Raw genomic sequence first — 27,362 nt, 5'->3', positions numbered from 1 at the left:
ACGACTACTTCATTTCTTACAAGCAATTACCAGCAGGTGTCTTTTCCGTTACTATTGTGTTTGTAATTGTATACCTTCTATTCATTGCCAGTATGAACAACGCTTTTCTAGGTGCACACATACAGCATCATTTAAAACTCATCTGATTCCACATGTATAGCAGCAGACTACTAAACTGGTCATTGTGGTTGTATCTTCATTTTTTAAATATTGATATTAATTTATCATGTGGCTTAGGAAATATCATTTTTATAATAATAATAATAATAATAATAATAATAATAATAATAATAATAATAATGGGCAGTGATTCATTTAATTTCTTGGGAATCAGCTTGCACCCCCCCGCCTCTGTTGCAAACATCCAGGCAACCATGAGACCAACCGTTATAAGGCTAAAGACACTGCCAGCCATGTCCTGCCTCTAAACATATGCTGTTTTAACCTTTTTATTCACTCTAAATCATATGTATATATTTTGATCCTTTTGTATTCATATATTTTTTTTCCAAAGGTGTAAAAACGTGCGTGTTTCCCTAAGCGACGGTCATGTGTCTCAGTGCGCTGGAAGAAAGATCTGACGTTCGGCTACTGCTGTTGTCGGTGATGGTGATGCTCTCGGTCTCCGGTAAGAAGCACGCTGCATTACATTGACAGGAAGGTTTCACTGAAACAACCACATTGTTGCATCTTGTCACTTTATTAATTTGACGTGTTTATGAGTTGCAATAATAAATGATGTCGCTCAACATCTTTCATAAACAGATGTCTTCGCCATTTTTTTTTTCTTATTTCTAAGGCCAAATAGAAAAACTCATGTCGCTCCCTTTACGCTATACCCCATGAAACCAATAATGGAGCCTACAGGGTTCTCTGGTGCCCGAATTACCCTTTGATACCTACCAATCCACTTATACCTAAAATCCACAATCTCATAACTATAGTGTGGATGGAATGCCTATGGCCTATAAAAATGAACCTACTATTAAAGCCACATATCACATTATCTGATGATGCTGTCTACCACTGTGAATGTACACTATATAGTCGTCAAGATACAAGCTGCCCTCTTGTCTTTATAAATGAAGCCTTTAACAGCTTTCCAGGCTATACAACACCTCAAAAAGTCCATTTACTGCTATTTATACTTCTTGAATTATTGAGAATCTGTTCCTGAAGATCCCCATTCAAACAAATCTTGCATATTCAAAGCAATAGATGATACACATATTAATGTTCATGTACAAAAAGGGCCCTTTATTCAAAACAAGAGTAGGCCAGTTGCAAGTGATCACATTTAAAATTGGATGCCCCAAATTGAGCAAAGTGATCAGATGGTCAATTGTCTACTATACAGGACTAGATTTTGTTTAGTCAGTGATGTTTTTCTTCAAGTGGTGTGCCACACCCTTTCGTGTCTCCATGACAACATCATTAATTATGTGGGGATGCTTGTGGTGTAATAGGTACATCAACAGCTTTGTTTCCTGAGATAATCAAATATTTCAGCAAATATTTTACTTTCTCTGTTAGCTCAATGTAGATCTTGTTTACTTTTCTATCCATTTGTATGCGCTACTAAACAGCTGGTCTGAAAATTCAGTTACCAATTGTTGTCACTAGAGGGCAGCATCAGGCCACTCAATTTCATTAACCCCATCTTCAAGGTCAGTATGCCTATGTTTCAATTGTTAATAATGAACAGTAGGAGTTTAACGTTTACACCATTCGTGTGTACTGGTCGGTCTAATTAAATGCTGCTGTACCAGTGACATGTGGTGAGGTTCGTGGCTGGTGAGACATTAATATCAGCCATATTTTGAAAGAGCTCTTTAGTCATAGTCTAATTTCTCATGGATTTATGACAGCCAATCGCATGGCACATACAAACAGACATGTACTCACATGCACAATCCCAATTGTGGAATATTTAATGAAATTAGCATGCAGGTTTTTGGAATGTGGGAAGAAGCCGGAGTAACCTGCCGAAAATCCACATAAGCAAGGGGAGAACATACTGTTCAAAATAAGATTTTACCCCCAACCCTTGGAATTGTGAGCCAACATGCTAACCTCTGCCACCGAGCTGAAAATCGACATCCTATAGGTTTCTATCAAAATCACAGTGTTTTACTGGCCTATAATGAAGCATGTGGCATCCATTTCAATTTTCAAAAGATGATGGTGTAGCAACACTGAATACAAATTCACATTGCATATCATTCAGAATTCTTTCTTGTTACATTGAATGTACTGTGCATTCATCTTCACTGTACCTGACTGTGTAACATACACTGGCCAAGCGGTATGTACATGCAGCCGTAATAAGGGTGGGCCGATAACGTAAGACTAACATTCTGGGTACTGGAAGTTAGTATGAGGTAAGAAGCGGAGGCAAGTGAGGCAGATGGGAGGGGCAAAAGGACTGAGGTATGCATGAGGCTGCCTCACTGCAGTATTTCATGTCTTTGCGAGCGCCTCTGTCTTGGCCCGTCTTTCCCGTACAGGACCGCTGACTCATTGATAGCCTTTGTACAGTGGATATAAAAAGTCTACACTCCACTGTTTGAACGCCATTTTTTGTGACATCAAAGATGAGACCAAATAACTTTCAAAGCCTTTTCCACCGTGAATGTGACCTGCACAAGATAATAGCGAGGGGAAATAAAAATAAACACCTGAGATCATCAGTATCTGGGGATGTGGCTGTGTGTAGAATTAACCATTCACATTCAAACAAAGACAATAAATAAGAGACAAAAGCATTGTTTTGATTGATCGGCATGAACAACAGCCTAAAATGTTTTAAGTTGTGATATTTAAACAATAAGTATGTACAAAGATTTTATTTTGAGCAGTTCCAAATAGCAGTCAGTGTTAGCACCAAACTGACTTTTACTTAAAATCTAAATAAAATTGTTTGGAAAAGCCTACTCGAGCATCCAAACTTTAATTGGGGTTAATTGGATCAACAACCGAGTTTTACAGGTTATATTGGTCACATCAACGATGGAAAAGGTTTGAAATAATTTATTTTGGTCTTGATTTCTCTTTATAAAATCTTGATTTTCAACAAGGATGTGCAGACTTTTCTTTATAGCCACTCATTACAGTATTGCTAAATGTGTAAATGGGTTTTGGGCGTGTGTGTGTCTGCCCACCAGCGCCTGTGTGTCAATCTTGTAGCAACAAAAGGAATGTGCAAAAAGTGTGGGTTAATTGCAGTGCATACTTAAATGCGTTGGGTCTGGCTGTGTAAATATTTTGGTTCTGGCTGTGTAAGCAGTTACTGTAGGTCAGTATTTGGGGATGACATTGAAATAGCATGCTTAGCTTAGCATGCTCACAGCTGCTGACAAAACACAGTTTCTGAAGATGTGGGTGCATGTGTTTGTGTGTTGGGGGAGGCGCACATTTTGTGCAGCCTCAAAACAGAACTTACTTAGCTGGATGATGCGCATTTGTGTGTGTTTTCATGTGCGTGCTGCAGAGAGGCAGTGGTGCAGCAGCAATTGGACCCCAGCCAGAAACACCCGACTGCAGTAGAGAATGGTGCAGAGTCCCATCCCTGTTACTCATATAAACTCACAATATGAGCTTGTTCCGGAAAAAAAAAAAAATCACCATGTTCGACGTGCCATTCAGTGTGGCTGCCTACCCATAGAGTCTTTCATGCCAGAACCACGACTGATCAAAAAACATCAATGTTAGGTTAATTAAAGACTCACAGGTGTCAAAGTCAAGGCTTGGGGGCCAGATTTGGCCCACCACATCATTTTATGTGGCCCAGGAAAACAAATCATGTTTGTCAACTTCCATGACCCAGGCTAAAATATGTACCAAAATGTGTAAATTACATTGAGCTTTTTTTATTTTACCATTTTTACAGTAAATAACAGAAATTGAACAAACTTCTATCCTTAACATCTGATTTCAAAGGTAGTAGTCTATACATTTTTGTGTGTAATATGTGATATGGGGCACAACTACACATTTATTTTTCACTGCGGCCATCTGAGGAAAACTGTATGTACAAAGTGGCTCGTGACAAAGATAAGTTTAAAATCCCGATGTTAACGTACACATGCTTGTTGTCTACGTATGCCTCAACCACTCTACGGTATAGCCCGTCATTCTTCCCAAGTCAACTAGTATAGGCTATAATATCGCTTCTTTTGAAAGAAACCAGTGACGTGCCAAACCGCAGTAGTGTGCAAACGCCTTCAGCAGTAAGGTTGTTTGGTTGCTCTTCTCTGAGGGGTGCCATTGGTCAGAAGTGTGCTATTTTCTGCTTGTGTAACCTCAAAACCGCTCCTTCATCCTTTCCAAAGGAGAAATAGGTCCAGTCATTTTTGACAGGCAGTAATCTATCTGCGTAGAAGTACAATTTATAATGCTAGTTTCAGTTCGTTTTGCTGGCATGTAGCCTACCACAGGGTAAGCATGTTTGTTTCACTTGTCCCAAAATATCTATTTTGGGTTATTTAAAAGAAATAGTCTCATTCATTCAGTCAGTTTGAGAGGTTGTCTACGGTGTGTAAGATACAGTGTGTAACTATTAATTAAATGCTGTATCATGTGGTACAGTTTAGTTCAGATAACGATACTATTATTTGGAATTGTATCAGATCACACTTGTTTCTTTCATAAACTATGTAAATAGTGTGATGTCAAATGAGTGCAATACAATGGAACCTGCCATCAAAACCAACAGTGGACAACACATTACACAACGGACAGCAATGGAGGACATCCAAGAGTTTGTCTTGTTTCTGTTTTTCCCAACACTTCTGACATTGAGAATGTTAAATCAAATGTAGCTGTTGCACAAATGCGATCCCATACTAATGTGCTACAAGTAATGAAATGTTTTTGTTATCTTTCAGGTTGTTCAAGCATGGACGTTATTGTGACCAGTAAAATCAACGTGATGAATGGGTCGGATATCAAAATCCCATGCACATTCACATCCTGTTATAAAATAGACACAAACAAGTTTGTCATGAACTGGACCTACCATGAATCAATCAATGATACGGAACAAATGGTAAGAAAGATAGCTAAATATGAATAGTGCGCGTTTCAAAACAACATTAACTAAATAGTTTGTCTGTTTCCTTAGTTTATGGCATACTACCGGAAGAAAGGAATGGTGGCTTTGCTTCCAGAGCGGTTTGGAGAAAGGGTGCTGTTTGCAGGAAACCTGGAAAAAAATGACCTGTCAATCACCCTATTAGACGTCCAGGAGGAAGATGAAGGGATTTACAACTGTTATGTGATAAATCCTCCGGACCGCATACACGGACATGGGGTCATAAGACTTAAGGTTTTTACTGAACGTAAGATACTAACCTTACCTCATGGAGAAACTGACAGTCGAAGGGCTCTATTTTCATAGATAGTTGTGCATGTATTCAGGATAAAAACATCATTTTCATGCTGAGCATGTCTAGTTCACCTCTTTTTGGGACTTTTGGTGCACCCAGGACATTTTCTATTACACGCCTCTGGTCCAACTCCCGATAACTAACAATTTGGTGACAGAAAGTAGACTAGATCTAAACCAACTAAAAGTAGGTCTAAGTTGTGGCGCAGCTGGTGTAACAAGATTTATGAGTTCAGATGTGTGTGATGGATGTCATCATATTTCATTCATAAATATGGCAATAGTGTTTACAAAACCCTCTTCTATTAAAAATGAATTTATTGAAGGCAAGTGCTATCTTTACATCGGCCATCTTTACAGCGGCCAATTTTACGTCATACAAAAGTGGAGCAATTCCTTATAAATGAACTTTGCACACCAACTGCACCAAGCGAGTCTGTTATGCTTCCGCCATGTGGCCCTTACGCCATGTGGCCACCTCACCTTTGCTGAATTGGCAGCAAATCAGAGGAGCCGCTTCGATTGACCAGGAATCAAATTGGCTGTGTTCATTTCCATAGTAGTGCAAATGCCCATTTCTAACTACGCCCCCCCCCCCCCCCCCCCCCCAAAAAAAATCCACCCATACACACAGTTAGACTGCACCTTGTGCTAATATGGCACAAAATATAGCCCTTGGAGCTAAACTTCACTTTTTTGTGTTTTTTTAAAAAAGTGAGCTACTTTGGATCTGTTTGTGTCAACTTGAGTGGGGAGCTGCAAACGAATAGTTGTTGAAATCTTAATAGGTTATTAAATGGACAGCAAAGATAATTTTTGCCATTAATGCCAATAACCATACACAACGTGATGTGCATGTTTCTTTGATGCTGTGGATCTTGTGCTCCTGACTCAGCTTTTTATTTATTAATGGCCGACGAGAGGTTGAACTTAGTCTCTCAGCATCTTTCTCCCACTTACACACTAGCCAGGCTCACTCTGCAGCACTTTCTCTCCACTCTGTTTAATCAGCCTTGTAGAGCTCTTAGCCACCACTGCATCTCTTGTCGAAAAGACATACTTAACTCGCTTCTTTGCTTCCCACAGTTCCCCCACCGAGAGACTCAACAATTGCCGTTGCCATTGGTGCATCAGTGGGCGGAGCACTTGCTCTCCTTATCCTTTCAATGGTGGTTGTGAAATTTCTCCGTCATCATCTCAAACAGGATCTGACCTCAGAAGAGAAGATGGAGGAGGAGGGGAAATTAGAGGCTGAAGGTGCCACAGAGGAAGGAACAAAGTAAGAAATCACAAATTTAAATTCAAACTTTCACCAGCAGTGCTTGCGGAACACCATCCATGTCGTTTTATGTATTTTAAAAATACACCCACACGTCACATCCTCTTTGAGCAAACTCTTACCTCCATGTACATCTATCTTCTGACATTTACAGACAACCTTAAATGGGCCGCCAGAACAAACTAGTAGCCCGCAGAGCTGTCAACCCAGCATCTCCACTGGTAAACTCCTTTTCCCTACCGATTGCTTTTGTCATTGAAAACACAAGATGTGATAATGTATTGGCAGGAATGTTTTTCCATTGTTTAACTGAGTTAATTGACTATTTATGAATGAAAGATTTGGAAAATTTTAGGAAAAGCTCTACACATACATTTACTACGTTTAAATGTTTTCTTTTTTAATATGCCCCAGTACATTATACAAACTTTATCTTTTGTAGAGATTCTGGGATTCTTTAGGTTTTGCTTTCTCCTAAGTTACTCTTAAACATAGTATAAGAAGATAATGTTATATTCACACCAGAAGTGTCATCAAAACATTTACTATAACAATGTGGATTATACGTATAGACTTTATACATTATATCCAGATGCTTCTGGTGGGTTTTTTTTTTTTAATTGGATAACACCCAACATTACACTTAGTTTAGTTGTGTGACTGTCTACCTCACATTTGTATTTATTCTTTGAAAGTAACACTTTTTCCAGGGTTTAAATTTGGGGGAGTTTCGATATACATGGAGATAATTCACTGCATCTGTACATGCTTGTTTTGAAGAGAATTTTAAAGTTTGTCTTCTGTTTTCTTTCAGAAGATATGCTTCATCTTTCTTCTGTCCGTAAGAACCACACTGACTGAATCATTGACCACCAAGTGCATCTGTTCCCTCTGCATGTTTGTGTGTTTCGGTGGACAAGAGTGTGTTTTTAACGTGTGTCTTTAAGAAAGAGCGAGAGATGTGCGTTTGTCTCTTTACAGACAGCAATTATATCTACTCATAGCTTAACTACTGCTATGTTATTAATGTCAATCTATCAAAGGAATAAAATTGTTATTGAGCAACTACGACAGGTTACAGCTGTAAGATATGACCTCACAGGTAAAAAGAAACTACAAAAAAAAATTGTTTCCTACAATGTTGTACTGTATGGACCAAAGTATTGAGATATCGGAAAGGAAATATGGATTTTTCTGCCTCTGTGTTTTGCATAAATATACCTTTCTATGAGATGTTTGAGTTCCCTGATGTTGCAAAATCTCCATTCCAGGTGTTTGATAGGGTGAAGGCCAGGGCTGTCACGTTTTTATGACCCACAAGCGGTTCTTTCCTCCTTCAGTTGCGGATCTGTAATGTTGGAAAATAGATCATTAATATTTGTTTCAATTGGTTTCTTTGTTTTTCTATTTCTAAATGTTCCGATTATGGTATAACACACTGCTCATGCTCAAAATATTCATCAAAAGTGCTGATATTGTGACGCCTTGTGTGTGACACCTATCTTGTGTCGATATAATGTATTTGAATACAATGCTGTCAAATTCTTAATGGCATTATTAATTAATAATTAATTCTAAAGCACTGAACCAAAAGCAATTTTATTGCATCAAGCATAACCAAATTAGAATATATAAAATAAATAATTGACTAATGAAATGTGTAAAATAAGAAGCTTATACTAATAGCGCATCACAGTGGTCTCACTGTGCACACTGGTGGAGTTTTTGTCCTTTTGACATTTTCGTAGAGAAGAGCGATTGCACCTTTGTGGCAGTGAGCAACCGCTGACTTGATTCCCATTTAATCAAAGTGGCTCCTCGTATTTTCCGTTAAATTCAGCGCAGGTGTTTTTAGCTGCCAGGGGCCGTGTAATAGAAAACACCCTAAGTCCGCCAAAATTAAGCGCAATCTGCCAAATTCTAAACTTAATTGCCCCAGCAGAAACATCAAAATGTGCCACTTTTTATGCCGAGCGCACTTGCACTTGTCTATGAAAATAGAGCCCCGTGTCTTTAAATACATGCACAGTATACATTTGGACAGGATGTAGTCGTAGTTGGTTTTTACGATAATGAAGACTAAATGCATCACTGACTTTGCAAAATGTTTCTCAGAATATTCATAGCAGTTTGTTTTTCCTTGATGTTTATCTCCAGACACAGTCACTTTTTTATTGGGTCAAAGTTTTATTTGTTTTCAAGGGAGGTTACTAAATGCCTGTTGTGATGAATGCACAAGTTTATGTTTTTGTTGTTCTAGTGCACGTTCTCTGATTTTACCTTTGCATCAGATACAAATGTACTCTCATATTGTGCTGGTTATACCATTGCATTCATGCTTCTGTGATTTAAGGAAATTGCTACTTCAGACACATGTTCAGCTTGTAATAGTGAGTAAATCATCACATCAGAGTAGGACGTAACAAGCTCAAAAACATTGTTAATTGTAATGTATCCAATCTCAGAAGTTAAACAGATGCCAGACTTTGTTTTGTTTAGTTTTGCATTATAACCACGTCATTATATTAAAGCATGGACACTGTAGTAGACTTATTGCATGTTAGTTAACACATTTCAACATGTACCAATGTATAAGTTATGTCAGACCAAGAGACAAACATGATTTCACCTGAGCATGCTTACCTAATCGTTTACACTGTGTAGCAATTGGGCACCTTTCTTCATATTGCGCTTCTTTTATTGGGATAAAAGGAACTTGTTTTTAAAAAGAAAAAATGCTGCCTAGATGTTTCATATAATTTTCTGTAGGTCAAAGATGAATATGAAAGTGTGGTTTAGAAGCATAGATCCAAATGAAGTCCAACCAGAATTGTCTTTTATAAGGATTTACATTCCAAATGCAGCAAAGCAAAAGTCTTTGTCTGTGTGTGTGTGTGTGTGTGTGTGTGTGTGTGTGTGTGTGTGTGTGCGTGTGTGTGTGTGTGTGTGTGTGTGTGTGTGTGTGTGTGTGTGTGTGTGTGTGTGTGTGTGTGTGTCTGTGTGTGTGTCTGTGTGTGTGTCTGTGTGTGTTTGTTTTTAAAAGACTTTCTTTTATTTCCTGCCTCAAAGGTCAGGTCACTATTTTGCACATTATCACATATTTTACATCAGTGATTCTCAACTGGTGGGTCGGGGCCCAAAAGTGTGTCGGCAATCCATTTCGGGAGGGTCACATTTGAGGGAAAAATGGCTTGTATTTGTTCGCTGATATGTTACAGAACAGTACTGAGGTATATCAAGATAGAACATACAATTTGGATAATTGTCAGAAAATGTTGCTCATGTGTGTCTACTTACTCCCTACTTTGAAAACAATTACAGTGCAGCTATTTGGTTAACGGGTTTCTGTTAACAATATCCCATGCCGATACTACGTCAAACTCATTTGAAATTGAATTTGAACAAATAAAATACTCTTAGACTTTTAAACAAAAAAATATGCTTCATTCATCTTAACTTATTAAAGTGGGTCGGGACTTTGCAGTGATAGAAACATGCGGTTACCAGAGTATCAACAGTTGAGAACCACTTTTTATATCATATTATATTTGAGAGCATGTAAAACAAGATATAAAGGGGAAAAGCATATAAAAAGTTACGTAAATTGTTTACTGGAACGTGTAGATTTGTAATCAGAACATGGCATGGTGATTGTATGCTAAGGATGTATCCTTAATTTAAGCACCGTGAATGTTGAAAAAAGTCACCAATAAAATATTTCATCATATTTGTCTGATGTAAAGATTTCTTTATCTTACAGATACATTTTTAATGGCTTTAATGAAAGGATATTATTTGAGTTAAAACTGCTGAATTACACATGGCGCATGCAGCAGACACATGAATGGTGATATTGTAATTTGGAAAAAAAAATGTAATTGGTCATTTCCACATTTTGAGAACAAGGTATCTAGTAGAAAATCTACTTAATCATTTCATTTCACACTTTATGGTTGGAAATACCGTTGCAATTTGTAGAAGAACAATTAACAAGTCAAAATGAGGAGAGGTAGAAAAGACTCACCAGTTGCAAAGTTCTAGCGCATTGCCATTGTCATGGTAATGAAATCCAAGCTAGACATTGGCTTAGCAGTATGGCTTGGTCACATGCTAAAACAGACTGATTAGAAGCGAAAGACAATACTGTTGGGTGTATAAAGTGTAATACAATTCTGCTTCTTGGAGTGTTTTGCACAGACGTGATTATGACAACTAGTAGCTGTCATAGATTGTTAAAATATATTTAAATAAAAATAAATAAACAGCATAACGTAGACAAACTCAGAGAAATTTAATATTTATATGGCTGTGAGAAAGTGGTGCTCTAAAATCCCTTCAGAGCTGCATTATGGTTTGATAAAACTGCACTGCATCTTCTTTCAAAGCGCTCCATTTAGTCTTATATAGCCTAATATTGTCTGACGATGACTTAAATTTGGGCCTCTTTCATCCACACATTGCATAGGTTGATAAAGGAGAAAACATATTATTGTAAAATATAAATAAGACAAAGTTTGGGACTTAATGTGCATCTTCTGTGCTGCAATGCATCTAAGCCACGAGAATCAAAGCCCAGCTGAGCTAAGCTGCATTCAGAGGTCAGCTGGGAAAACCTGCATTACTTTGCATTTTTGCACATATGCGGTTTTTTTTCTGTTTTCATCACTTTCTCTGCCAAATCTTCCTGACTTCAGTGTGAAACAAACTGTATTATTTTTTTGTTCTCATTGTAGATGCACTGAGTGCCATATTTGATGTCAGTCACATGAGATTGGCTTTTTCCATATGCGGTACTATATGTCATATGCACATAGAAGCGCTGAAGGACAGAAGGAAAAAAAACAATTCAAGTGCCCCTGAAAACTACAGCATATATTTAAAAGGATAAACTTAACATCTGTGTGTGTATAAACTACGTAAATCATGAATACTTTAAAAATGTTTCAGCCAAAGTCAAGACATTTTTCCTACCCTGACTAAATTTACAGTCAAAAGCGAATATTTTTAATGAATTGTATCCGAAATGGAAAAAATGCAGTGAAGTGTTGAAACAGTCAAAAGTTCTGTTGATAATAAGTAAAATTATAAGCCATTGTTTTTGGGTGGGATTTGAAAAAAAAATAAAAAATACATCACTGATATTATCAGACAATTTTGAAGAAAGAAAAGCTTACACACCATTGTGAAGGATGACATTCATTTATGATATTCTACAGCATCTGTCCTCATTTAGCTCACAGCGTCTATCTCTGCTCGACGGACACAAATTGGCAGTCACTCATCGGTCAAATGACAAACAACCGTTCACACTCAAATCTACACAATTTAGAGTCTTGAATTAACAAAAATTACATTCAAAATGTATTTTAGGGTATGTGAGAGAAAGTTGAAGGAGCTGGAGAGAACACACAAGCATGGGGGGAAAGAACATGCACTCAGGAGGGGCCCAGCCAAGATTATCAGAACTCTAACAAACTTGCTAAACACCGATAATTCCAAAAAATCTCCGAAAGCATTTGAAACAACTTGAAATTTAGAACATTTATATAATGTGCCCATATTAATTCATCAATTTCTGAACACAAATATTTTCAAACGACTGACCTTCATTTTAAGGCCAACTACACAAAGTCTGCGCAAAGAAAAAAATCTCTGTACACATATTTGTCACACATTTGATATATATAGTTTGCAACTTAGAAATAACTTTGAATCCAAATGCGTGCGTGCCTCTCAATTTTAAACTAGACTCACCTTCGTATTTTATCTTGTTCCAGACCAAATGTCAGATGGGACGGCCAGCGCGATTAAAGAAGACGTGGAAACCACAGAAAGACAACACAGTTGAGATGGTGAACCCAAGACAAGGGTAAAAAAGAGTCATGGTGAGAAGAGTAAAATAGAGAGATGATGCTCGGATGGGGACACATCTGAAGATGAGCCTGAGACAGGGCCACTCAGGATGTTCTCTGAAATGTGCTCACTCACCGGCTGCTGCAAAGAGAGAGGATGAAAGGGGGAGAGGGAGGGAGGGAAAGGAGAGGATGGAGCGGGCCGAAACGTTGGGTGATAGGAAGGTTAATCAGACGGTGTGTGTGTGCGTGCGTGTGTTTGTGTGTGTGTGTGTGTGTGTGTATGTGTGTGTGGTGGCGGGGTGTAGGGTGTGTGTAAAGGGGGGGGGGGGGGGGGGTCCCATCCAGGAAGATGATGTTGGTATGGTAGAGGAAAGGTTACGACCTTCTGTGTGTGCGAGTGTGTCCGCTGTGTGTGCATGCGTGGCAGTGATCTTAGCCATGTGGCTTCACTGCAGCATTTCAGTGCCTCGGCCGTCCCAGAAAGAAATCCTCCACACCCTCCCTCCCTCTCATGTTACTCCCTTTTGCCTCCTGTCACATCTACTCCCCTCAGACCTTTTCTGCCTTTCCGCAAATTTCTCCTTCCCTCCCACCATTCTTTTCTCCCACAGCTCACTAATATTCTCCTCTCCCCTCCTCTCATCAGTGTAATGTCCTCTCGTGCACCGCCTTGCAAACGTTCCAAGGTCACCAGGACAAGGTATGTGTGCACATATGCCACTGCCACTAGATATTACAGTGCACATGCAAAGACTTACAGTATGTGTAAATTCAATGGCTAGTGACTTGCCTCTATACAGGTTTAGCGTATGATCCACACTGGTGTGTGGATGTTTGACTTTTATGACAACTTAATAAAATGTACTAATGCAATAATGGTGTTCTGTGTGGTTCAGCCAAAATAGGGCTTGAATCCTCTTCTCCACTGTTCACACAGGTCCAGAGCCGAGTGTGCTAACCACTAAAACTTGCCCGGAAGGTATTTTGTTGTTTAATTTACAATAACTAAAATAACGGAAGAAATGTGTGCATTATCTCTAGCTGGGTTGTGACATCATCCAGCACAGGGCGCAGGAATGTTGCACCCCATCTTTGGCCTATGTGTGGTGTTAAAGAGGAGCTACTGTGCTTGTCAAATTTTTAACGAGTCAGTGTGCTGGCTCACAAGATGATTATAGTGGCTAGCCAATATCCCTTATCCTTAAATCCCATCTCCCTGCTATGAATGTTTAAGTCTTTGGCTCTGATGTTGATGACAACCTTGTAGGTCGTTAAGCCAGGAAGTGATGAATCTATTGGAGGAGGTCGCTCTGCACATTGAGGGTGTGGACCGTATTTCCTCACGGCCACTGCAGAGTTGTGTCAGTGGTTTACATGAGATTTATGGAAGGTCTCTTTGTATTGTGTAATCTTGGTGAAGGACTCAATTGATGGGTTCAAGTAGGTTCCTCTCAGACAACGCATGTAACCTCTGCAGCTCGATTTACTCGATTTAAAGCTTCACGAGGTTTACGGATTAATAATATAATGATTTGATGATTACCAAGAACAAGTGATTGAGTGATTATCAACGGCCAATCTGTGAAAGACCAAAGTTAGACCAAAAATTATTTGCAGAATTTACGACAACTAACACAGTTAACCTGGGTATCCACCTCTTGCAATCCTGACAATAGAATAATGCTCACTTTTGTTTTTTTTTAGTTCATCATTTCATTTGACATTTTTCGTGACATTTTTTCTTTGCTGTCAGACAGTATGTGGCTGGAGTCAAAATTTTGGGAAACTGGACTCAGGTAATCTGTATGCTATATGCACTGTAGGTCTGTCCAGTTAATGTGCAGATTGGAAAAGTCATACCAAAGCAACTGGTAGTGCCATTAACCCTGAACTTAAGTGTATTTGACCAAATCGGAAGCCTGAAGAATGCCATTTTGAAAAGTTCTATCAGGTTAAATTGTCAATCCGTTTAGCCTTGTTCTGCCACTTATCCTTTTCAGGGTCAGGCAGAGGCAATGTAGGGCAACAAGGTTAATTTGTCAGAGTAACAATTCTGGGAATAGCTAACGCATCACCACATGCAACATCAAATGACCACATTCCCGGTTCAATAAATATCGCAAACTCTTCCATTTCCCGTCTCTCTGATTTTAATGCACATGCAAGGCACTATATGTGGATGGGTGAGATTAATACAAGAAGCACTTAGCCACTGATGTAATATCTAGAATTACAAATTCCATTTGTCTCACTACATGTAAAGAATACTGATAAATAGAAGAATACCTGAGCTTATAAAAAGGAAGTTGACATTCAATAAGTTGTATTTCAATAGTTTTATTCACACTATCACTTCTTGAAAGTTCAATCAGTGTGTTTTTTTCTTATTGTTTTTTTTATTTCTCACACTTAAACACATGAAAAAACACATGAAATGGGAACAACTGGGGCCCAGAACCAACAAGCTGAACACTTGGGATGTCTTTTACAGTAATCACTTGGCTGTGGTCCACATCAAGTGGCCAGCTCAGTGGCCTACTGGTAGAGTGTCCGCCCTGAGACTGGAAGGTTGTGGGTTCAAACCCCGGCCGGGTCGTACCAAAGACTATTGACTAATTGGGGGGTTAGATCACCAAATGATTCCCGAGCGCGGCGCTGCTCACTGCTCCCCTCTCCCCCAGGGGATGGATCAAAATCACACGGGGATGGGTTAAATGCAGAGGACAAATTTCACCACACCCAGATGTGTGTGTGACAATCATTGGGACTTTAACTTTAAGTTACTCATACGGTATATCCAATTATTTTCTCCATTGCAATTATTAAGTTCTACTTTAGCCTGTCCAGGTGAACCTTGATATTCACCCAGATCAAGATGTCTGTCTTGCCAGTAAACAAAGTCAGATGATGCCAGTACAAGATAGCAGGAAGGGGGCATGAAGTAAACGACGCATGAAAGTGAGACAGGTTGAGAGGATGCAGCAAAGAAAACATTGAGTGCTGATCATGTGGCGTGACTGAAGCAAAGCACTCATCCTATCTTCAACTCTTGTAAAGTAAGGCTGACTCAGTCAAATTGTCCTGAACTACCATACATATGTGTGTGTGATCACCTTCACCACTCCAACACGCATTCCAAGCTTCCCCTCCCTCTCCTCTCTCCCTCTCTCTCCCTCTGCAGTACGTTCCGCACTCATTTCTATCTTCGCCAGTCGGGGAGACGTTTGCTTTCTGCTTCTCTGCCTGGCTGCTTTGCACCAGCATCCCTTTCTGTTCCTTTTTCTCTCATATTCCATCCATCCTACGTCTCCCCTCTGTGTGGCTTGCTGGCTGATGCGCTTCCCTGACGGATCCTGCTGCTGCCAGAGTGTTGAAGGCTATCTGACACCACAGCACATCGCCAAATAGCTTCTGCGCTGGCTTTTTTTTTATTTGCTTGCTGGATCACTACTGAGACTGCTGAGAGAGTGAGAGAGAGACAGAGAGAGAGAGAGAGAGAGAGAGAGAGAGAGAGGGAGTGAGAGTGGGAAGACGGGGACACAAACAGGGGGTGGGGGGACAAATTTTCCAGCCAAGGCAGAACTCCTTCCTTGCTGGGACAGGAAAGGGGGAAAGGGAGGGACTAATAGCCACATTTTGGTTTCGTAACTCAACTGTAACAGAACAAGGACAACATTCAGAATTGGTGAAAAACACAAGGATTCGGACAAAATAAGTTGTCATGGCGTCATTGGACAGCACCAGCTGGAGTGTGCCAGGTCTTCTACTTGCACTGCTGCTAGGTGAGTGAGACTTCTATCCCTTCAATTCGTGTTTTGCACCTTTTTGTGTGTTGGTGGTCAAGTATATTTTTTCTGACTTGCAGCATTCTTTACTTACTCTGTGTCAGACTAATTTCATGCAAGGTGGGTGGCTCAATGCCAACACAGTAAATCCATACCTCCAAGTCCTAACATTAGGTCTTACTCACATCACCCTTATAGGATTCACCTCCTACACCTTCTGGTGCAACACATGTGAGGTGTACTTATTATCACGGTCCAGAACGTTATAATTTTTAGGCTGATCAGTAATCACAATTAAGATGATTTGGGTGAGTTGCAGAAACGGACAGGATCGCTTCCATTCCACAACACAATTCACGCAGTGATGACTTGACAGAAGTTGGCTTTCCCAGCACACGAGCATTTTTAGTCATCGACATTGAACACGTTTAATATTTCAAATTGTCTGCCCCAAGGTTTTTTGGACCCTATTTTAGGTACAAATCGACTCTTTACATACCTCAGACAACTGGACCTTTTTATAGGATATGAGACATAAAGGGTTAAAGGGTAAAATCAGGACAAAACCAGCCCATTTATCTTAATATGTGTAGCAGGCCTGAACTGCCCTGAAAACAAGCCGATGTTAGCACAACTTATTCAGTGTTGGAGTGTTGCTATAAAATCTATTGTTATCGGTTTGAAGTTTCATTTGGGGGGGAATTTACAATCAATCAAAAATCTGAAATGAAAAAACTTACCTGTCAAGCAGTTATGTTGTTAATTCCATGCCGATTCTGTATCTCTGTGGGCCGAGCTTCCCCTCTGAAGGCAACTCCTGTTCATCCTTGTTTTGTCTCTGGATTTGGCCAATCACTGGGGATGTGTCTTTGATTGGTTGTTTTTCCTCAGATGCTGTGTTTTTTTACAAATTGGAAGATGGGGCTAAAGAGGGCTGATATTGTCACAAATCATTTAACTAATGTCTTCTTGTCAGGACACATTGACAGTTTTAATAAATATAAAAAAAAAATTGGTTTTATTTGCAAATGGCCACTTGGAAAAAAAAACATTTGACACATCAGTATGGTCTGACAGCAGTGCGGCAACTTAACCAACTCAATTTCCATAATGTGCCACAAACAGACCTCACTACTACTTCGGATAACTACATCTTATTTTAGCTATTAGTGGCCCCAGGCTCCGGACGTGGTCAAGCTACAAAGGACCTCTGTGTTCTAGCTCCAGGGCTGTCAGAAACATCTGACTTAAGGGCAAGCTCTCGTCTTTCATGCAGGAGTGACTGGACATTATTTGTGGAGACAATTTTATTTATCATCTGCGCTAGCACACAGCAGCAACACCCCACCTTGCGTTTGTGTTGACTCTCTCATCATCAACATTTCTTGCTCTACCCGTACGCAACCATTTGAGAAATAAAGGGTCCTCCTAAATGGGAAATTATCTAAAGCACCAGCAAGTATGGTAAATCAACGCAACCCTTCATTTTTTGAGGAATTGTGGTGTGGGTTAGGGTTTGTGTCAATACATAAAGCTTCCACTTAGTTTGTGTGATGTCTAAGTTATTTTAAAACAAATTTCAAAATCAATTTAATGAGTTAGTACTTGTCAAAGTCCTGACAAGTCTGTGACTGTAAAGTTGTCATGATGAATTCCCCATCTCTATGGAGGAGCACTCCTGCAAGCCATCATCTCATTTGCACCCTTTCCCCTTCCAAACATTACATTATTTAATGTATCAGTAAGGAGCCCCCCCCCCCACACACACACACACACACACACACATTTTTATGTCTCTCTTGCTCTCTCTTCAGTCGTGATATAAAATGGCTTTCAAGCCATGTAACCGCTGTTCCATCAAATCGATATATTTTACCAAAATTACGCACTATTATCACTCATCAGTATTATGGACGTTCTATTTGACAAAACAATCTGAATAAGTGTAAGGGAATTAGTTTTTAGTTTAGCTACATTTTCATTGTCAAACTAAATACTTATAACTGTTTTAGTCAACTTCAATAGCCATCATTATTCTTAGAGACATATCATGGCTGTAAACAAAGGTTTTTTAAAAAAAATTGACTAAGCTAATTGTTTCCTGATGCACTTTATAATACAACCACATGTTTTAACATGTTTTGGTCACTATCAAGTGTCAATAGCTTGTAAATGCAACTTGTCAAAAGTTGTCGTAAATTGATGCATGTGTTTGCCGGAGTCATCTTACGCACGCTGTATCAGTTAACACACACATGCACCAGTGTAGTTGTTTTTATTGAGTCGCGTCACTACTGCTGTCATTTTCAGCTCTGCTGTCATTCAGTCACCTTGGAAAGAACATTTCCGTTAACATTTCCTGTCCATCTCTCTCTTACTTCCTGGTGACGCCCTCCATCCGTCTCTCACCCGTCTCTGCACTTTATTCTCTTCCTCTGCGACCATTCTCCCCCTGTCATTTCTGTTCTTCCCAGCAGCACTCCCTCACCCCACTCTCTTGTGTGGTAATTGTGTCCTCGGTTGGTTCTCTGTGGGTTTGCTCAGAAATACATTAACCCTTTAATGTGTGGCCTACTTAAATAAAACACATCACCTTGACTGTCAGCCAAGGACACTACATAATAGCAGTTGCATTTTGTTCCATTATCTGAGGTGATTTAGATATTACGGTTTTGTTTATGGCAGGGATGCTAATATAGCACAAATATACATACATGTGCACTGAATGCAAGGTTCATAATGATAAGAAACTGTGAAATCACAGGGAGACTGTGAGATCACCGAGCACAAATGCATTATCAGTAACAATAATTGTCATGCCGCTCACTTTAGTGTTGCATGTATTGTAAATGCATTTTCTAAGCAATGACTTTATAATGCGACAGTGGAACTGCTGACATCTAACAATCTGTTGCAAGACACTGGGTCATTTTTTAAAGCAGTACGTTGACGTACAAGTTTGACATGTTCCGCGACTAAAATTTAATTAGTAAGTTTATTCGTGAACCAAAGAGAGTCCCCATTCAAATGAAGTGAAATACCGTTTGAACCTTTAAAATCATCACACATTTGTTTTGTTTTTGATAAATAACAACAGGATTGTGCTGTATAAATCATAATAAAACTAATTGGGAGAAACCGTAAAATGTAACTCCAAAAATGCAAGTTAGGTTCTTTCAAGACTCAGAATTATCTAAATTGTGACCAGTGAGCAGGCCAGGGCATACCCCACCTCTCACCCAAAAACTGCTGTGATAGGCTCACCCATGACCCTGTAGTGAAGACAAGCACTATAGAAAACGGATGGATGGAAATGCTAGCCCAGCCATTTAAAGCCTTTCCATCATGGAAACGTTTCAAATCCTTGAGTGGTCATTGATAACACATTTATGTCATCTAAAAATACAAGTAGACCACCTTGCAGTATCATTTTCACTATCTTGCTCTAACATCCGTGCTCAATGCGTTCTTTGAACAATAAGACGCACCAGCGTAAAGTGACCAGAGTTCAAAGCTAAGTAAAAGTCCATTAGAGGAGACAAGAGCCAGAAAGAAAAAAAGAATAAGGTGGACTCGAACAGCTCACATTGCTATTGAAGGCGAGTCAACTTGAATGCAGACAGGAGATAAAAATATCCACTAGTAGAAGTCAAGATGAAAGGGTAAGATCAGGAGGCAGAATTAGAACCAGACAACAACTACAAAGACATGAGTTGACACATGATGTGACAGGAAACTCTTTAGTTTTTATACAAATAACAATTTAGGAACAACAAAGTATTGGAAAGGTAGCTGATTTTGCCCTTTAAACTGTAAAAAAAAAAAGACAGTTCTACAGTCTTACTTTTGTTGTTGGAATTGGAAGAAAGAAAATAACTACTCATCAGCTGTGAAACACCAATTTACAGGTGTAAAGTCAAGTGAATGTGTTGATCCCAGTTTGCGCAATGTGATCCCGTGATGGTCAGGGTAGAAAGGACAGTGTTTATAAATAGGACTTAAGTGTAGACCAGGGGTGTCAAACTCACTTTTTTCACAGGCCGCATTGTAGTCATAGCTTCTTTCGAAGGGCCATTATGACTGTCAACCCAAATAAATGTATGAGCACCTCATAATATATACAGTAAAAGCTACAAAACAAACTGACAAATAACTCGTTTTCAAATCAGACGGGTAAAAACTGGTCAAATATTGAATATATATATATATATATATATATATATATATATATATATATATATATATATATATATATATATATATATTATTAAAAGTGAAGACAATTTGCAATTCTAGTGATGACACACGAATTTGATGCACAATTTGTCTTCGCGGGCCACATAAAATAATGTGGCGTGTCGTATCTGGCCCCCAGGCCTTGAGTTTGACACCCGTGGTGGAGACAGATGCCAGAGTAATAATGTGAGCATTACTGTAGTTGTCATTGAACGTTGGACCATGCACAAATGCAAGATGAACAACCTTAATAATTTTACATGGCTCCTGCTAAATTAATTCCATTAATTTCTATGTATCATTAGTCATTCTCATTGGTTCCAAATACATCAGGTAAAGTCTTCGGAGACACTTCTGAATACAGTGCACAAATATAAACCCTATTTATTTATTTATTTATTTATTTATTTATTTATTTATTTATTTATTTGTTGGTTTGTTTAATTAGACGTCCTAACTACAGCGCATGGTAAAATCCACATTATGCAAGCTTTTATTTGTCAATCTGAAAAACAAAAATAAAACACCTCAAAAACATGATGTGCTAAAAATGGTGTAGACATTTTTAAAATCAGCCTCAAAAATGTTGTTTCTAAATATCTATCCAGAGAGATGTATATTATTTGGACCACTGTAGTGAAATTGAATGACTTCCCGCAGCCCACTTGTTTATCTCTTACAATACACTCTATTTCTTTTGTGCGTCCCACTTCCACAGTCTTTTATTCAGATCTGCCGCACGTTCGTGGACTGGAGGTGTCAACAGGAAAGGTGTCATCAATTGAGGCAATGAACGGCTCCACTGTGTTGCTCCCATGCACCTACTCCTCCTGCATTGGCATTCACAAGCTCTACTTCAGCTGGCATTATAACAACAATGGCTCTAAGGAAAAAGTACGGACCTCGCAAGCATCAGCACATTGATGAAACCTTTATTGTCATAACCGAGGCATGTTTCCTTGTGTGTTTGTGTAGTTATGCGATGGGATAGTTCCCAGCGAAGGTGCGGAGGCCAGAGTGAAAGTAAAACACCCGCGAATAGAGTTTGTAGGCGCTCCAAAGGGCCACAATATTTCTGTCCTGCTGTGGAATATCACCTTTGAAGATGAGGGAGAGTATATCTGTTTTGCAAAAAACCCCAAAGAGAAAGACCGCAATCACAGCGCTACCTACACCCTCTATGTGGTGGATCAAAGTATGCACTATACAGTGATCCCTCGCTACTTCGCGTTTCGTTTATCGCGGCTTCACTATATCGCGGATTTATTTTTTCAAATAAAAAAACATTTAAAAGTCAAAATAAAACTTCTAAATTGAAGAAACGTGTCTAACCTTTAGGACAGTTTAGTATTGCTCCAAATGTTCGTTTACGTTCCTTTAGAAGTCCGTTTTCGCGTGTTCGCCGTTTTGGAACCAATTATCCGCGATAAACGAGGGATTACTGTATTGACATATCCTATCATGTATTGTTGATTTATTTTATTTTTTGTTTACTATCTCTCATTCAATGTCTCTTTGTCTACACTTTCAGTGAGGGAGGTTGACAATACTTTAACTGTCATCATTGTCTCTGTGTTGGGCGGAGTCATTGGATTAGTTATCATTGTTATGGTGATAAAGGCCTTGGTTGTCCAATTCCTGCTGAAGGATGATGAAAAGAAGTAAGTTATTTAGAGATAGTACCGTATTTTCCGCACTATAAAGCACACCTAGAAATCTCAAATTTTCTCAAAATCCGACTGTGCGCCTTATAATCAGCTGCGCCTCATATATGGACCAATATTGAGCCACTACAGCAGGCGTGTCCAAAGTCCGGCCCCCCAGCCAAATGTATATATCTTATATATGGACAAAGTTCTAAAATGGGCCATTCATTGAAGGTGCGCCTTATAATCCGGTCCGCCTTATATATGGACAAAGTTTTAAAATGGGCCATTCATTGAAGGTGCGCTTTATAATCCGGTGCGCCTTATAGTGTGGAAAATACGGTAAATGAAACTCATCTTCATAATACTCATCATCAACATGCATGGTGTTTGCAAAGTGGAACTGTCACCACTGTTATTTTCAGCAGTCAACAAATTTATATAGTTTTTCTTTAGTATGGCAATGGTATTCAAGTAGATCAGAAATAATTATGGTTTTCATTGTTGCTACTGCTGCATCTGTGTGCTAATCTTTCTTTTCTCCATCGCCTTGTAGTAAAGAGTGCCTGGTTAACGCCTCAGGGAACGACAATACCGAAAACGGACTTACAGGAGCCAAAGCTGACAACAAAGGAACACCAAAGGCATGAGCAAAAAAACACAGAGTATGGTTGTATATATGTTACAAGAAATGTACACTATCAATGAATGAACTGTCTTATCTTGTTGCTAAATAGTACACCATGCAAATTTATATTTAAATCATTGCTTGAATTTTTAAAATGTCTGCAGAAGGCTGGGTCACGCTTGTCTACATGGCAGCGCATTTGTTGCAGTGTTTGCCGTCTGTATCATCAAATTCTGCAGCTGTGGGTAGTTTCCTATACTCCATGTATTGAACTCGATCAGTATAATGTATCTTCTTCCTGACTAGTCTTGAGCTAATATGAACCAGAGGAAAAGATGCTCACGCCAAATTGAAGAACTGCAAAACAGCTGAGAGGTACGTCTTAAACTTGCGTTTCATTTGAATAATGAATGTACTGAGCAGCACAGTGCGACTGGTCACAGTCAAAGGTTCTGCGTTTGATTTGAGACTCAGACCTCTCAGTGAAGAGTTTGCATGTTTACCACACTTGCATGGGTATTTTCGTTACAAACTCCCACATTCCAAAGACAGGCAAGACTAGTTAGTTGAATAATCTAGATTGAGTTGCGAGTGGTTTGCTGGTCTGCTGTCTTGTGACCGACTGGTGATGACACAGTTGGGTACCCCACCGCTCACCCAAACTCAGCTGTGATAGACTACAGCTCACATATGTGATCCTGAACCCAATCCATGATGGAAAATGAGAAAAGACAGCAACTCTCAAATTTTCGGGATGCTTGGATTTGTTTTAGGGGTGCTTCAGTACCACCAAAAATGATCTAGACACACCAATGTTGCACCTAAGGCAAACGAATGATCCAGTTCTTCTTAGTTATTTTATTTTGTTATGTTTTTTCACTTTAGATTGTCAAACATAGGTGCCTGCTCTGCTTCTTCTCCCCCTGTTAACAGGAGGATTAACTCACAGCAAATAAATTTTTGAGGCGTGAAAGTGTTAAACTCTAACCATCATCCGAGACAATCCCAAAATACCCAGCTCCCTAAAGAGAATGAAATGAATGCTGCTTCTGCATTGGCGATAGAGTTATTTATTTTATTTTATTTTTTTAGCATGTTTGCATTTTAGAACACTCCGTACAAGTACTTGTCTACAGCACAGGAGGAACATTTGTGTGAATTCAGGAGGTTGCAAATAACCCTTCATATACTGTCAACTGAGGCAAGAAGCAAACTAACAATTTGATTACAAAAGAGTAAGGGCCACACTGATATTTAACTTTATTCACATAAAGTTGTATCTTTTTCATAGATGCATTCTTCATTCATTGTAACTTTACAACTGTATCTTTCAAAATTCTAACTTCATTCTAGAAATGTTATGGCTTTGTTTTGGTACTGTCTAGCAAGGTTTAATTCTCATTGAAAATTTCTCAAAACATTACTTTTTCCCTCATCAGTACACATTTTTCTGGTCAATGTTGCTCTCATATTTCTTCATAGTAAACTAATGCAGAACATCTATCCAGACTCATAAGGACATGGACATATAATTTCGTTGTTTTTTTTAACAAAAACATAATTTACATAACTGTATTCCAAAATAAGTGGATTAGTGCCATTCTCCTATCAGCCACTCCACGTTGTGCCCTCTATGCAACTCTACCAGAGGTTATTTGAGAAGTTGGCACAGGCGACCTGCCATGCACCCTCACACATACCTGGGATAGATAGGACAGCTGAGTGCTACACATTCAAACACACACACACACACACACACACACACACACACACACACACACACACACACACACACACACACTTCGTATTCAAGTATTAACATATGAGCGAGCGATGCACTATAGTGCACAGACCTTGCACACAAACGAGCACTTTACCACTGTACGGAGTGGATGCACAAATCAACTTGTGTCCATTGTTATTTTATTACAAAATAATTAGAAAACAAAAAAAATCTGAAAATTAAATTTGTCGAATTTCAGTTAGTTTTCTGTCGACAGCCATGCATTTGTTTTATTGTCCCAGTTTTTCACTCAGGCCAGTAGGCTGCTGTCTTATTTATGTTAAGTATTTTCCATCTTATTTTCAATGGAAGCAATAATACAGAAACTGTTATGCAATAATATGTTAAAGGCACTTTAGAAATGTGTCGGAACACAAGGCCTGTCAATTATTGGCCCTGTGGGAAAGTGCCTCAGTGGGTCAATGCATTGAATATATACAGCATTTATATTGGACATTAATCCCATTGGACATGAATCCCATAATATTGATTTAATATTTGATCTTCCGACTCTATAGAATATACAGTGCTATAATAGTCTCCCCCGTTACTTGAGTAAATACAGCCCTACAATGAATATGGTTAGTTACAGATAGTGCCATGAATATCTAATACGTAATGTAATCAACTTAAAGAAGACATTGCCTTATTCTAACAGTAACAACTTTGTCTCACCGAATGTATCTAGCTGAGAATGTCAAAATGCAATACTATCACAAAGCCTAGAATTCTTCCAAGTTACATCGATGTTACGGAACAATTGGAGCATAATTCATGCAATTATGCCTCCCTGAGTCTCAATTCTTCAGTTTACCAAATATGAATAGTTTCTTATTTTCCAACTTCGACCAGAAAAAAAATATATATATATATTGTAGAGTGGAAGCTGTTGAAGCTGCAAAATCCAAGACTAACTCCATATTTGAGTATAAGGGGAATATATGTCATGTATTTTGAAATACTTTAGCAGCACATCTACAATAATTACTGACCCATCATTTACACTATACTCGCAATAAGAATACAGATTATATTATAAACTTAACCATTTACTAGTTTGGAATCTACAGTTCATACAGTCAACAAAAGTCTGATTTAGTAAATAATTTTCTTCACCATGACAGTTTCTCACAAAATAAAGTAACAGTTGTAGCAGGTTTTAGAATTAAAGTTATGTTTTGTGTGTGAAATAATTGGTGACATATGAAAGTCATGTGTCAAGCAAACAAAAATCCCAAAAGAGGCAGTATGATGGAGTTGAATAGTTGTCATACCTCAAATGTAACATGCACAAAACTATTAAGTCTGTTTGTTGCATACATTTTTGTTTATTTGAAAAAAAAAAAAACATATTTGGTTGCCAGTTGTGACCTCATTAAAGTTCTCGCAATATTTTATATGGGTGCACTGCACATTCTCTGTTGTGCTGCTCATCCCACAAATGTATGCCCCATACAAATGGGGCTTCATTTAAAAGGGAAACAGACTTTCTAGCTGTATAAAATATTCTATTTAGATGTAATAAAGAGAAAACAATTATCACAATTTATCACTGCTAGACGGCCAATGTTTATGTCTACCAAAAAGTCATACTGAATGTCATATGTGGAAACATGATTATGTTGTAATGTCTTTGCCCCTTTACCTCTTTCATCTTCCTGCAAAAAAAAATTAGATGAATCATCATCAGCTGACCGTGTACAACCATTGCTGCAGTACTAAAAATATAATACTTATATCCATCTAGTCAAGTTGGTATGACATGCCTGTTGTCTCAACCCAATTAGTTCATCAATTAAATGTGTACGTAATGGAAACAACATATTGTATTAGGCAAATAGTAGTTTTCACAATATATTCGGCACACTTGGCTATAATACAAGTGTATAAAATGCATTTTACGTAGTCCTGCATACGTAGGAATTACTTTTCTGGCTCTTTTTGTCAGATTGTTTATTGTCACATGTCTGTGCCTCCAACTTTTTCAACATTTGTACTCAATTGTAAGGTTATTAGGGGAAGGGACCACAAAGATATATGGATAAAATCACTTCAAATTGACAGCTATGGGCAGAAGCCGTGCCATTGAATAGTGTAATTATTAGGGCAAGACAATTTAGTAGAAAAATGAGGATTGACTACCATGTTTTAGAGTAAATTGTTTAAACTGCCACAGCAGCTGGAGCTCATACTGCCAGTCCAGGAGTCTCATGTCTGCCCAAATATTACACTACCACAATTTAAATGTGCATCCAATTATTACTCTAACAACTACTACAGATATGTAACACTCGCCATGTACTTCCTCACACTGCCAAGTCTGCTCCCACATTCCATTTAAATACAAAGATCAATGCACTTCAACAGGAATCCGAAAAAATATATAATCGAGGAAAAAAAATCGATATGATGCGATCAAAGATTGCTCGTCATACTGTTTGAACACAAAATGCACCATTCTTAAGTGTTGCAGCAATTGTTTGTACTTCAAAGTATACTGTGTATTGAATATTCATACTATACGTACGATGTCATCACCAACACATGCAACCCCAGATTTCCTGGATTAATGTTCCTCTGAATGTCAGCCTGTTTATCTCTCTGTAATCATGCTCACCTCATGACTATGCACCTGACTTGTTAAGGAAATATAATGTAAATGTAAATAAAAGTATTGTAATTGCTAGAGAACTCCAATGAGCCAGTGTCTGTTTGTGAAATAACTTACTACCCATTGTTGAGGAATAGATCTGTTTCTCTATAT

The 27,362-nt window shown here is 38.7% G+C and overlaps 2 protein-coding genes and 1 long non-coding RNA gene across 7 annotated transcripts; 2 read left to right on the top strand and 1 right to left on the bottom strand.

The window, feature by feature from the left end:
• The first annotated feature begins 373 nt into the window (after positions 1-373).
• On the top strand, positions 374-10,392 carry scn2b (sodium channel, voltage-gated, type II, beta). Of its 3 annotated transcripts, none has more exons than XR_015859417.1 (6): positions 374-628; positions 4,887-5,047; positions 5,123-5,339; positions 6,473-6,665; positions 6,820-6,886; positions 7,483-10,392. XR_015859417.1 is itself a non-coding variant. In XM_088380717.1 (4 exons), exons 1-4 carry the CDS (start codon positions 550-552, stop codon positions 6,667-6,669), a joined length of 654 nt encoding a protein of 217 aa, XP_088236843.1. In that variant the 5' UTR covers positions 374-549. The 3 variants fall into 3 exon arrangements, 1 of the variants encoding a protein (XP_088236843.1); XR_015859416.1 differs by having other exon boundaries at positions 7,480-10,392; XM_088380717.1 differs by lacking the exons at positions 6,820-6,886; positions 7,483-10,392 and having other exon boundaries at positions 6,473-6,669.
• Positions 5,996-17,102, bottom strand: LOC148395004 (uncharacterized). Of its 3 annotated transcripts, none has more exons than XR_015859420.1 (3): positions 17,046-17,102; positions 7,887-8,013; positions 5,996-6,594 (listed from the first exon to the last, which is right to left on the bottom strand). It is a non-coding gene; the product is annotated as an uncharacterized LOC148395004 (long non-coding RNA). The 3 variants fall into 3 exon arrangements; XR_015859418.1 differs by lacking the exon at positions 17,046-17,102 and adding an exon at positions 12,420-12,728; XR_015859419.1 differs by lacking the exon at positions 17,046-17,102 and adding an exon at positions 9,309-12,158.
• On the top strand, positions 16,099-27,295 carry LOC148395003 (sodium channel regulatory subunit beta-4-like). Its single transcript, XM_088380715.1, has 5 exons — positions 16,099-16,302; positions 21,260-21,435; positions 21,517-21,736; positions 22,073-22,202; positions 22,744-27,295. Exons 1-5 carry the CDS (start codon positions 16,242-16,244, stop codon positions 22,835-22,837), a joined length of 681 nt encoding a protein of 226 aa, XP_088236841.1. The 5' UTR covers positions 16,099-16,241; the 3' UTR covers positions 22,838-27,295.
• Positions 27,296-27,362: the final 67 nt, after the last annotated feature.

This window comes from Syngnathus floridae, chromosome 7 (genome assembly GCF_059516105.1).
Source record: "Syngnathus floridae isolate MCC-2025c chromosome 7, RoL_Sflo_1.0, whole genome shotgun sequence".
Lineage (NCBI taxonomy): Eukaryota > Metazoa > Chordata > Actinopteri > Syngnathiformes > Syngnathidae > Syngnathus > Syngnathus floridae.
Note: the sequence above shows the minus strand (reverse complement) of the source record. Positions and strands in the feature narration are given on the sequence as shown.

Excerpts from the sequence above, each read along its gene's own strand:
- scn2b (XM_088380717.1), top strand. The coding sequence starts at position 550 with ATGTGTCTCAGTGCGCTGGAAGAAAGATCTGACGTTCGGCTACTGCTG. Across the intron at positions 5,048-5,122 it reads TCAATGATACGGAACAAATG|TTTATGGCATACTACCGGAA; the intron begins GTAAGAAAGATA and ends CTGTTTCCTTAG. Across the intron at positions 5,340-6,472 it reads ACTTAAGGTTTTTACTGAAC|TTCCCCCACCGAGAGACTCA; the intron begins GTAAGATACTAA and ends TGCTTCCCACAG.
- LOC148395003 (XM_088380715.1), top strand. The coding sequence starts at position 16,242 with ATGGCGTCATTGGACAGCACCAGCTGGAGTGTGCCAGGTCTTCTACTT. Across the intron at positions 21,737-22,072 it reads CCTCTATGTGGTGGATCAAA|TGAGGGAGGTTGACAATACT; the intron begins GTATGCACTATA and ends CTACACTTTCAG. Across the intron at positions 22,203-22,743 it reads CTGAAGGATGATGAAAAGAA|TAAAGAGTGCCTGGTTAACG; the intron begins GTAAGTTATTTA and ends ATCGCCTTGTAG.